This window comes from Pan troglodytes, chromosome 13, assembly GCF_028858775.2.
Source record: "Pan troglodytes isolate AG18354 chromosome 13, NHGRI_mPanTro3-v2.0_pri, whole genome shotgun sequence".
Taxonomy (NCBI): Eukaryota; Metazoa; Chordata; class Mammalia; order Primates; family Hominidae; genus Pan; species Pan troglodytes.
In genome coordinates this window covers 133,305,507-133,317,636 of record NC_072411.2, presented here as the reverse complement: position 1 = coordinate 133,317,636, position 12,130 = coordinate 133,305,507, and the positions used below count along the sequence as shown (strand labels likewise).

The window sequence follows — 12,130 nt, the reverse complement described above, 5'->3', positions numbered from 1 at the left end:
TGAACACAAGCACTGTGATATTGCGACAGTCAATCTGATAAGCAAGGTGGCCACTAAAGTGACTAATAGGCAGTGTACACAGCATAGATCTACTAGGATGATTCACATCCCATGCGGGATGGAAAGAGATGGTGAGAGATTTCATTGTGCTAGTCAGAATGGTGCACAATTTAAGACATGAATTGTTTATTTCTGGAATTTTCTATTTAATATTTTCAGTCTGTAGTTGACTGCAGGTAACTGAAACCACAGAGAGCAAAACCATGGATGAGTGGGGACAATGCACATCTCCAATGCCTAGAACAGTATCTGGCAAACAGTAAGCACTGAAAAAATATTTGTTGAATAAATGAAAGCCAAAAATGTAATCTTACACACGTGAAGACAAGGATGGGCTAAAACTGCACAAAAATGAAATTGAGAGGGAAACAAGGGCCATTATATCACATTATGCCATTCATTCATTCACTCATTTAAACAAATCGTATTATCGATGCTAAACACTGTGTTAGGTTTTGGGGATACAGTGGTGAAAAAGGTACAAATACCTGTCCCGATATAGCTTATGATCTAGCGGGAAAGACAGCTATTAACTATCTACTAATACAATTATCAAGGGATAAACACCATGAAAAAATGTATAGGGCTCCATAAGATTAACAACAGAACTGGACCTAGTCTTTGCTTAGGGGCTGAGGAAGGCATGGGTATTGGGATCAAAGTTCTGCAAACAAGGGATAGTTGAGCTAAGTTTTGAATTGTGAGGAGAAATAAAGCAGGCAAAGAAAGGAATGGAGGGCAGGTGTGGTGGCTCACGCCTATAATCCCAGCACTTTGGGCATCTGAGACGGGTGGATCACTTGAGGTCAGGAGTTTGAGACCAGCTTGGTCAACATGGTGAAACCCCATCTCTACTAAAAATACAAAAATTAGCTGGGTGTGGTGGCACACGCCTGTAATCCCAGCTATTCAGGAAGCTGAGATGGGAGGATTGCTTGAACCCCGGAGGCAGAGGTTGCAGTAAGCCAAGATTGTGCCACCGCACTCCAGCCTGGTTGACAGAGCGAGACTCCATCTCAAAAAAAAAAGAAAGAAAAAAGAAATGTAAAAAATATTTTTGGAAGGGGGAACGAGGCAGGGTTCATCTAGATGAGAAGATACCAAAATGGCTAGTGTACAGAGAGCTAGCTCATGGAAAGAAATAGCTGGTGAGGCAAAGTAAGCCTGCAGATCAATGTCCATTTTACTCAGCTTTGTACCTTTCTGACCACTTTGGTTGGTGACTTAAATTGTCTTAATTATTGCAAACACCGCAAACCAGGAATCTAGCTGAGTAGTTTTAACCCTAATAAATGCATTAAAATAGTAGTTTATTGTCTTCTTAAAAAGGGCAGAGTAATTAATACAACTTCCCCATGCAAGACTTCAAAGGATTATGTGGTAAGATAAAAGCAGATATTCCATGAACACAAAACACAACCAAGGTTCATACATAAATATGAAAATAAAATATTTGGCAAAAGATCACCTGCTATTTCTAAACTAGATTTTCTTTTCACTGCCTATGAAAGTTTCAGTTTGAATAACTTGCTTTGCTGATTCCCTATCAACAATAATTTCTAAAATAACATCATCTACCTACCGACTCCAGTATGGTCTTTTCAAAGACGTCCAGTCTTCGTGTCTCCAGAGCAATGCCAATAGCCTGTTTATACTTGTGATCATCTAGACATCGCTGGAACATTTTATTTACGATGCCTTCCAATCTCTGGTCAATTGGTTTTTTTTCTCCTTCAGGCAAATCTGCATTTTCCACACATTGTTTGGTGTAGTGATCAATGCATTTTGCTGTTGAGGAAATAAAATAACTGATTATCTTGTAAATTGGGTTAAACTATCAGAAAGGGCAATGCCTATATTTATAATCATATATACTTATGGGATGACTATAAAGCAATAAGCAAATTTTGAAATGCTAGAACTTATGCATTTGAATACTGTTCTCCCATAATATTTACACTGGAGAACTACACATTAATTCCAATCCAGTTGACATTATTCAAAACATTTCTATCTGCCAGGTGTGGTAGTGCTCACCCACAGTCCCAGCTACTTGGCAGGCTGAGGCAGAAGGATCACATGAGCCCAGGAGTTCAAGGCCAGCCTGAGCACCACAATGGGACCCTGTCTCTTATTTAATTTATTTTTAAAGTTTCTATCTTGTTACTCCATTTTGATCAAAATTCTATTACTCTACCCGATTAAGCTGCTTATTCAAAAGAATTGGCTACAAATAGCTGCTGCTTCACTTTCAAAAAACAAACATTTGCCATTGCTGAAGATATTTTAAAAGGCCTATTATAGCAATTATCACATAGTAGTATATCGGACTTCTTTGCATTAATGCAACTATTAGCAACCTGAGAGTAAGAACTATGTCCAAATCGTCTCTGTGGGGTAATGGGGAAATGACTTGAAATGTGCCACAAGTTTAAAAGGCAGCTCCAAAGATTTCCAAAAACTTTTCCAGCAACTGTAGCAGATCCTTTGAAAAACAGTCCTATGTCGCTTAATGACAGTAATACATTCTGGAAAACACATCTTTAGGTGATTTCATCATTGTGCAAACATCATGGAGTGAACTTACACAAACCTAGATGTTATATAACCTACTACATACCTAGGCTATATGGTATGGCCTAGTGCTTCTAGGCTGCAAACCTGTATAGCATATAACTGTATTGAATACTATAGGCAATAGCATTTGTGTCTAAACACAGAAAAGGTACAGTAAAAATATGGTATTGTACTCTTATGGGACATCTGTTGTCTATGCAGTCTGTCATTATGTGATTCCTGACTCTATTTATTGTCTCAATGTGAGGTAGGTGGAACCTATTTCTCCCAAGAAGGTGTCTGAAAATTCATGCAAAAGTGTTTGTGCCCAGTTTAGCTTCCATATTTCACAATGATTTGGGTGCACGGAAGGGAGGGTGTGACATACTGAAGGATATCAATAGCACACCTGATAAGAAACATTTGTTTGCAATTTAGTTATATTTCTTTGCAATCACACCTTAAACTTTCTAAGTACAACCAAAAGAAGGACATTTCCCTAAGCCTTCCACCTTCATAAGGAAGATAAAACAGTCACCCTGGCCGGGCGCGGTGGCCCACGCCTGTAATCCCAGCACTTTGGGAGGCCGAGGCGGGTGGATCATGAGGTCAGGAGATCGAGATCATCCTGGCTAACACGGTGAAACCCCGTCTCTACTAAAAATACAAAAAATTAGCCGGGTGTGGTGGCAGGCGCCTGTAGTCCCAGCTACTAGGGAGGCTGAGGCAGGAGAATGGCGTGAACCCGGGAGGTGGAGGTTCCAGTGAGCCGAGATCGTGCCACTGCACTCCAGCCTGGGCGACAGAGCGAGACTCCGTCTCAAAACAAAAAACAAAAAAACAAAAAAACAAAAAAAAAACCCAGTCACCCAAGAGGAATGACATATACATTAATTATCCTCTCCATAATTCATTGGCTTGTTTCTTTCCCTTTCAAAGATAAGTAAGAAGATGAGGGCAAGATTTATTAGTTACAAACCATAGCCCCAAGAAATAAAAATAATTTTAACTAGCATAAATGATTGTTGGCCTACTAGATGACCCGGGTTAAATGGGTCTATATCTTGAAGGAAGCAGAGGACTTTTATAAATTGGAATATACTACATTCAAGATTCAGGTGGAACCATGAAGGTTCAGGTACAGTTAATAAGAACATAGTGGGTTGGGTCAGTGGCTCACATCTGTAATCCCAAAATCTTGGGAAGCCGAGGCAAGTGGATCACTTGAGGCCAGGAGTTTAAGACCAGCCTGGCCAACATGGCAAAACCCCATTTCTACAATACAAAAATTAGCCAGATGTGGTAGTGTGCACCTGTCATCCCAGCTACTTGGGAGGCTGAGGCACGAGAATCACTTGAACCAGGGAGGTGGAGGTTGCAGCGAGCCAAGATCGTGCCATTGCACTCCAGCCCGGGCAACAGAGAAAAACTGCCAAAAAACAAACAGACAAACAAAAAAACACAGTGGATGTTATAATGCAAAATAGACCTTAAAGAATTCCAGTTGTTGAAAATGTCCACCAGGCCCTAATGTGAGCTTTTTGAACCAACTGTAGCTAAGTGAGGAAACATTACCCCTACCCCATCAGAGAGGAACCTCAAAATTAGAACATTTGGGGAATTTTCCTTAGATTATATAACTGAAGGGGAAAAATGTATGTCCCAGGTTTCAAATGAGATTCATGTTCTCATTCACCAGGTTTGCATATATGTCATAAATATATCCCAGGTTTATGTTATAACTAAAACTCAGCCTCATTTCCTGCTAAAGCCTTGTCATAACTTGGAGATTTATGAGTCCTGGATTTTCTGGAGGTACTGTTTACGATATTCATTAAGACGCTAGGAAGCCTTATCCAAATTCTATTTTGTATAGCCCCTCATGAATCTCACTGACATCTTAAAAAATGTGCCCTACAAAACTAGAGGAAGGGTGAACCCCATTTTTAAATAAATAAATGCAAACAGAACTGGTCTACTGATCAAAACTCACCTTCCAAAGGTAAAATGATACAGTGTTTAGAAGGCATCTACCATGCCATAGCACTTCATACCAACAGTCCAGTTTAAAAGCACAATTTGTACAATGGTGGCATTTTAAGCATTTGTAGATCACTGTTGTAAAAAACCATAAACCTTCATTAAAGAAAAAAAAAAGGCTGGCTGTGGTGGCTCACGCCTGTTAATTCCAACACTTTGGGAGGCCAAAGCAGGAGAACTGCTTGAGGCCAGGAGTTTGAGAACACCCTGGTCAACACAGTGAGATTCTGCCCTGTTTTCAAAAAAAAAAATTCATCAAATAAAAGAGATAAGTAAGGTATTTCACCCCCTGCTTCTAGCTTAAAGTGAAGAAAGTAGTCTAGTTTCAAATAATACGGTCCATCCTTTTAAGCCATCGGTTCTTCCCACTGGATTCACAGATGACAGCTCAATTCAATGAGCCTCCAACAGCAATAAAGTAACTTGCAAAATTTTCATATCATCATAGCAAAAACTTTAAAAACATGAACACAGAATCCCAAGGACAGTTGATGGTACCTCTATCAAACCCCTTGTGCAGCACTTCCCAATTTCTAAAAGAGAATACCAACTTCCTCCTTGTAAGTGTTCAAGTGAATAATACAGACCTTCTACTAATCAGCAATGTGAAATATCTACACTGCACACTCCTGACAGAACATGCCCTTGAGCTCTCTGTACTATGAATCCAAAGTTTGATAAACACATGTCTGAAGGGTATGCAGTCCCTTCTTTCATTTACTACATCAAGAGTTTTCAAGCATTTTTTTACGCTATAAAATCTTTGTATCAAATCTTACATAACTAGTTGAATTTACAACTCTGGTGGAAATATGTGTCAGAGAATTCAAAGCCTTGCCTGTGTGTTATCCCCTTCCTTCAAAAATAAGGAAACAAGTAAGAAAACAACGGTTACAAATAGAAACAGTATGGGTTTTGGAGTGAGTAAAACCAGGTTTTAAATTTTATCCTTCTATTTAATAACCATGTCTTTATCATCTCAAAATCCAAGTTGTCTCATCTGTAAAACGGCTAGCTCCTTCCTCATGGGGTAGCTGTGGAATAAACCATGGTATGCAGAATGACTAGCACGGTGCCTAGCACAATGCAGATACTAAATAATGGTTTCCTGTATTCGAAAAAACTACATAAACTGGTACCACTTGTTACTCATAGTAATCTGATTTAATCTTTTCCTCTAACAGTATGCTCACTGGACTGGTGATCATCATAACCACTGAGAACCAGCACTCAGTTGAAGGGCAGATCTAAAAACTCAGCTTGCATAAAATCATTATAGAAAGATTATGAACTTCCAACTAAAATGAAATTTGGCAACATCAAATTCAGGAAAAAAGCTTCTATGTGCACTACAGCAAGAAAGAAGCTGACAAGATAAAGCCTTACCAGATAGACGATAATTACCTATAATAGTTTCCACATATTCAGAGTTATCATTGACATTGAAGAGGTCCCCTGCTCCAAGAGCATAATTCAGAGACTCCTCAAAAGCCCCCAGGTGATAAAATACTTTAGATGCCACTAAGGCTGCAAACTGCCGACTCCGGAAACCTTCATCTTCGTATAAAACCTCTCTGAAAGAAATTAGGAAGTACAGGTCTAGTTCAAACTGTGGTTTTCCCTAAAAATCCCAAATCTAAATATTCAAGCCACAATTCAGTTAACGGCAAATTTCTAAATGAATCAATAAGCCACAAGACCCACATTCACAATTAAATTTGATCCATCTTATTCTGATTTATAAAAATAATTTCTTACATTTTGTCTACGGACTCGGAAATTTCTGCCCAGAAGTCATTAACAACTGCATTCAATTTGTGTAGTGCAAATTCCTGTAAAAGATAACCAAAATCCTATTTTGAGATAGACTTATCATTACACTTCCTTAAAAAATTCTTTTCAGCAAATCAATGATCAAATCCTCAGTAATATTTACTCAAACTTTTACTCTATGACAAATATAAAAATTTACCAACTTACACTTTTTCTTGAGTTTACACATTTCTTTTCTGTTTTCAATCATCAACATTTTTCTTCTTTGAATATAAACAATAAACTCCAGGTTGCTGGTTTAGATGTAAAGGAATCAAGTATCTAGAGCCACCAGAAGGACATTCCAAATTTTCATCAAATAAAAAACTTTAAATATGTGAAACAGAAGCAACAACTTTTTGTGTTTTCTGTTGATGATGAAACTGGGGCAGGGGAAGTGGAAGGTGTGGTGGCTCAGACCCGTAATCCCAGTACTTTGGGAGGTCAAGGCGGGGGGATCACTTGAGCCCAGGAGCAGGAGTTTGAGATCAACCTGGACAACACAGTGAGACCCCATCACAACAAAAAATTTAAAAAAATTTAAAATTTTAAAAATTTAAAAATCAGTGGTGGTGCATGCCTACAGTCCTAGCTACTTGGGAGGCTGAGGTGGGAGGATCATTTGAGTGTAGGAGGTCAAGGCTGCAGTGAACCATGACCACACACTGCACTCTAGCCTGGGTGATAAAGCGAGACTCTGTCTCAAAAAAGGAAAAAGATTAACAAAAGAAAAAAAAGAAAGAAATTAGGGGGCTATTCAAGTGTCGTAACGAGGTTTATTTGTCTTAGCTTTGTTAAACTCAAGGGAAACCAACTGCTGTGGCCAAAATACTGTCCTCTCTGGCTAGGTTACAATAACTGGGTACAAGCCAGCTAGGACAGCAACTTTAAATGATGGAAGATTACAGATATCACTAAATTCAAAAGGCTTCACGGTATTCACACTAAGCCTAGTTACTTATTCTTCAATTCATACCTTAAGCTGTGGTTCATCTTCATCCAGAAGAGAAATAATTCCAGCTATGAGAAAAAAGATGTAACATGATTATGAAACACATTCTCACTAAAGTGGAAATTAATACCTGGTCAAAAATACATGATGGCTGAAAAACAATTTTTTTGAGGCGCAACTTCTCCAGGGGAATGATTATTTTTCTTTGAAAGTGTAAAGGTTCATATCTCAAGTTTAAGACTTAACTATATTATCAAACCCTCATGGCACCACATATATTACATCATTTGCCTAATTCAATGGTTTTCAGTGTGGTCCCTGGACTAACAGCATTGCCTGGGAACCTGTTAGAAATACACATTCTCGGCCCCATTCCAGACCTACTGAATCACAAATTATGAGGATGGGGCCCAGTACTGTGATTCTTTTGCTCACTATAGTTTGAGAACCATTGGCCTAATTTACTGATTAAAATGGGAAACTTTCCTATACAATTTTAGAATAAAATTATTCATACAAAATAAATCAACAGTTATAAGATTATTTACAAAAATGGGAGCATTTAGTCATCAACTCAACAAGGTAAAATACTTCAATTATTTCAAGGTGTGTATATTATGGCACCTCTTTCCTATCACAAGTAACCTGGGTTTTACCAAATGATGAACAATCATACTCATTCTGAATTCAATTACCCAAGCACAGTGTTCTCCATATGGCTTCTCTTAGCTTCAAGGTATTACCACTAACATAGGAGAGTAAAAGGAATAATTGTCCTCTCCAAAAGAACACACCTTGAAATATAGTCAAAGGTTAAAGGGATTACTGGAAAAATGATATGGGAAATTATTGTACTAAGACCACAAAGGAAACCACTCTCAAATGCTTTCCATGTGGGTTTTAAAATCATTCCAGAACACCGAGTTGAAACTGTGGTTTGATTAAAAAGTGTCAAGGCAACTTAGTTAGATGTAGCCATTTCTAATTGACAAGTATAGGTTTGCCAAATAGCTTAAGCAATCTTTAGGAAGCCACACAGGAAAAGATACAAAATTTACCAAGCAAAACTAAAGTAGCATAAAAGCAGATATAAAGAACCTCTTGGTACTCTAGGTTGGTATGACAAGTCCAGAACAGAGAATCTGAATGGACAGCACAGGGAACAGATAAATTTCAAAATTCAATCAGTGAAAAAGAAAAAATTGCAAACTAGTGATGTGGAGTAAGATGACAGGCCAGAATGCTTTAAATGTAGAACAGATCTTAAATAACAGAACACTTAATACTAAAACTGCTACCTATCCTCAATCAATGTATTTGAACGGCTTTTACCAAAAAGGGAGATGGATTTTTATATTCTCTGGTTTGGTTTCACTTATGACTGACTGGTTACATGGTTGTCCTGGCTTGGAAACTCAGCCTCTGGCCATGGACCAGAACTAAATCAAATACTCTACACTCCATACATTAGTATTTCCCATCTTAAAAACAAAACAGAACTCTCTTCTGGAGAGGGGAGAGAATGGGAAAGGCCTAAGGATGCTAAAAGCCTCTTATGCCGTTATAGGAACTGAGCAGATATTGGTCTAAAACTGCTGAATCAATTGACAGAAATATTTGGATATTTATTTACAAATACGGAGGTATGTTCCAGAAGACACAGCTTAAAAGTTGGGAATACCTGCCTCTGGGGATCAGGAAAGGGAAAGTGAGGTGGGGGACTATTGTTTTAAAGCTTTTTAGCACAACTTTCCTTTATGTGTCTGTATTATGTTTAAAAAAGAAAACACCAACCCACTCAATTTCACATCTCCCGCCTGGAAGCACCTCTCTCTCTCTCTCCATTCCCCTGCATAGTCAAACCTCTTGAAAAAAACTAATAGAACATGTTGACGTCTTATTCACCACCGTATGGTGGTGCCTAGCAACTGCCTGGTCAATAAATGAATGAACAAACTGACTAATCCACACCAGAACCATGAGACTAGCCTGTTTAGCACCTGGGACAAATTCTAAGCCAACATGAGCCATAGGACAGAAAACAAAGTGACAAAAGATTTGGAACAGAAGTTGACAAGTAATCCAATAAACTTAAATGGCAGTAATAAATATACACTATATGATCATCACAGAATCTCAGGATAGGACCTCAAAAATTATTAGTTTTGCCACCTTAAAGAGGCTTAAAGTCTATTATATTGTCACCAAGTGCTTTTTCCGCCTCTACTTTAAAAACTCAAGGGACTGATTAATTGCTTTGACTGGCTGACTGAGCTCTTCAGTCAAGACATACTTTTGAATTTCTGCCATGCTCTGAGCAGTATTCTAAGAATTGTGAAAACAAGCTTCCTGCTCAAAATTCTACCAGAGAGAGAGAGAGAGACAGTGATCAGGCAAGTAAACAAACAAGGCAATTACAGAGCTGTGGTGGAGGGAGAGTAAGCGTGTTTTAATAGAATGATCAGGGAAGGATAACATTTGAGTTGAGACGAAAGATTGAGAAGCTAAGGGAAAATCTGAGGAAGAGAAGACTAGAAAGGAACAGAATGTGCCAGGGCCCCGAGATAGGAGAGAAACTGACATATTCAAGGAACAAAAAGTCCAGTGTGATTAGGATGTATTGAGTGAAGAAGACAGTACTACAAGACAAGGCGGGAATCAGATCATGTGGGTCCTTGGTTAAGAGTCTGGATTTTACTGTATGCCAGGGGTGTCCAACCTTTTGGCTCCCCTGGGCCACAATGGAAGAAGTGTCTTGGGGCATACATAAAATACACTAACACTAATGATAGCTAATGAGCTAAAAAAAAAAAAAAAAAAAAAGGTTTGTATATAATTTTCACCATGTCCACCACCACAGTAAGAAAAAAAGTCCTCGAATTCAAAGGGTTGGACACGGCTGCTCTAAACACAATGGAAGCACTGGTGGACTGTAAGCAAAGAAGAATTATGTGATTGAAGTTTTAAAAAGCATAGTCCACAAGAAAAACGGGCTGTACGGAGGTAATGGTCGAAAACAAAGCCTTAAGGCTGACATAGTAACCCAGACAAGAGATGAAGGTGGTTTGGGCCAAGTTAGAAGAAACATTGGTAATGGATGGATTTGAAATAGAATGAGGCCTCTAGGTGGCAAGAAACTGAGTGTTTATTTGATCTTTACAAAGCTCTGACTGGAAAAACTTCCTGATACTGAACTAAAATTCATCTCGCGATCACTTGTATCTCTTGGGGACAAAAAGTCTTATTTCAGGTACAAGTGACAGCTCTTCAAATGTTTGAAAGTAACTACGTCTCCCAGTATCTCCAACGATCTCCTTAACCAATCCTCATAAAAATAAAGTTTTGATCGCCTTACCATCCAGATTACTGTCTTCTGCTCACCAGTTTGTTTACAATAAAATGCTTTTTTTGTGGGTCAAGCACAGAGTAAGAAAATGAGAAAAGGGTATGTAAACAGGCAACGGAAAAAAGCACCAAGGCTCTGGACAGCTATATGCAAGTCAATCTGTAACGGGGAGCTTGTCTCCAATTGAAACTTGATCTCTGTAACTTACTCCATTGCAAATGTCACTACGTGAATCTACCTATGCAATGGTTTGCGCGTATGAAACCTGCTCCGCAGATCCATCCATTCTTTCTTGAATGTACAGTCAACAGACTGAGCACATAACCTCGAAAGGGTATAAGTAGGCTCTCAGTATAAAGGTATCTCCAGGGCGTCTTTAGGGTCTTCGCCGAACCCAAAAGTTCTCTGGGTGTTTTGAATGAACACCCTTGGATCGGACCCAGAAATGACCCACCTCAAACCTAATTTCGGGTTTCATTCTAAGGCGAATGGAGCTCAGCCACGTCCAGAAACACTTCTGTAGCAGTTAGGCTGCCTGATCAGGGGGGTTTGCCTTACTGTTCAATGGCACAGGGGCCCATCCCACCCCGGCCCCCTGCGGGCAAGAACTGGGGCTGGACGACCTCACACGGCCAAGAATGGCAGGCACAGAAAAAAGGGAAACCCTTCTGGGGTCAAGGGAAGGCCCAGGAAGCCCCTCGGGTCCTGGCGCTGGGGTGTGGTTGGGGAGGGATGCCGAGGCGGTCGACCCGGCTCGATTCCCTCAAGCCAGAGAAGCACGCAGTGACCTGATCAGACTCCCAGCCCCCCGGCCCGGGGGTGGGCCTTGGGCAGCAAGAAGCTGCCCAGGCCGGCGTTCCGCCGGGAGGCGCCCAGTCACCGGCCCTGACTCAGCTAAAAGCCGGCGCGGCGGCGGCTCCTCCCTCCAGGCGCTGGCTACGGGCCGCACTCACCGGCCGAGGTGATCATGGCTGCGCCCCTCACTCGCCCGTCGGCTCGCTCGCCGTTCCAGCTGCGCAGTGTATCTGTCAGCTCAGGGCCCGCTCAGTTCACCGCGCCTCCTTGCTCCCCGGGTGCGCTGCTCAGTCAGTCGCCTCCTCAGGCCGCCGGCTCGCTTCTCGCCAGGACCCCGCCCGCCCCGGGGCTGCCCGCCGCCCCGCCTGCCGCCCGGCGCGAATTCTCCCCTGGCCTGCGTCTTCTGCGCGGCGGTCTACTCCCCAGCCCTCGCGGAAGGGTACACGGAGAACACCATTGTTTTCTCTAAACCTCCTCGAGGTCAGGAGTCCCGCGTAATGGAACACTGGTCTGCACCTGAGGTCAGGCATTAGAATGGCCAGCCCTGCAAAGAGAGGACCCCACCATCA

The 12,130-nt window shown here is 40.8% G+C and overlaps 1 protein-coding gene across 2 annotated transcripts in view; it reads right to left on the bottom strand.

Moving 5' to 3' along the window:
* PSMD1 (proteasome 26S subunit, non-ATPase 1) overlaps positions 1–11,912 on the bottom strand; it is a 115,482-nt gene extending 103,570 nt beyond the window's left edge. The window contains exons 1-5 of one of the 2 annotated variants that reach the window (XM_009444437.5): positions 11,720–11,912; positions 7,445–7,488; positions 6,415–6,488; positions 6,043–6,230; positions 1,643–1,848 (exon numbers count right to left, since the gene is read on the bottom strand). In XM_009444437.5, the coding sequence (XP_009442712.1) occupies positions 1,643–1,848; positions 6,043–6,230; positions 6,415–6,488; positions 7,445–7,488; positions 11,720–11,735 (528 nt within the window). In that variant the 5' untranslated portion in view covers positions 11,736–11,912. The remainder of the gene's footprint in view (positions 1–1,642; positions 1,849–6,042; positions 6,231–6,414; positions 6,489–7,444; positions 7,489–11,719) is intronic. The other variant, NM_001246549.1, reaches the window with a different exon arrangement.
* Positions 11,913–12,130: the final 218 nt, after the last annotated feature.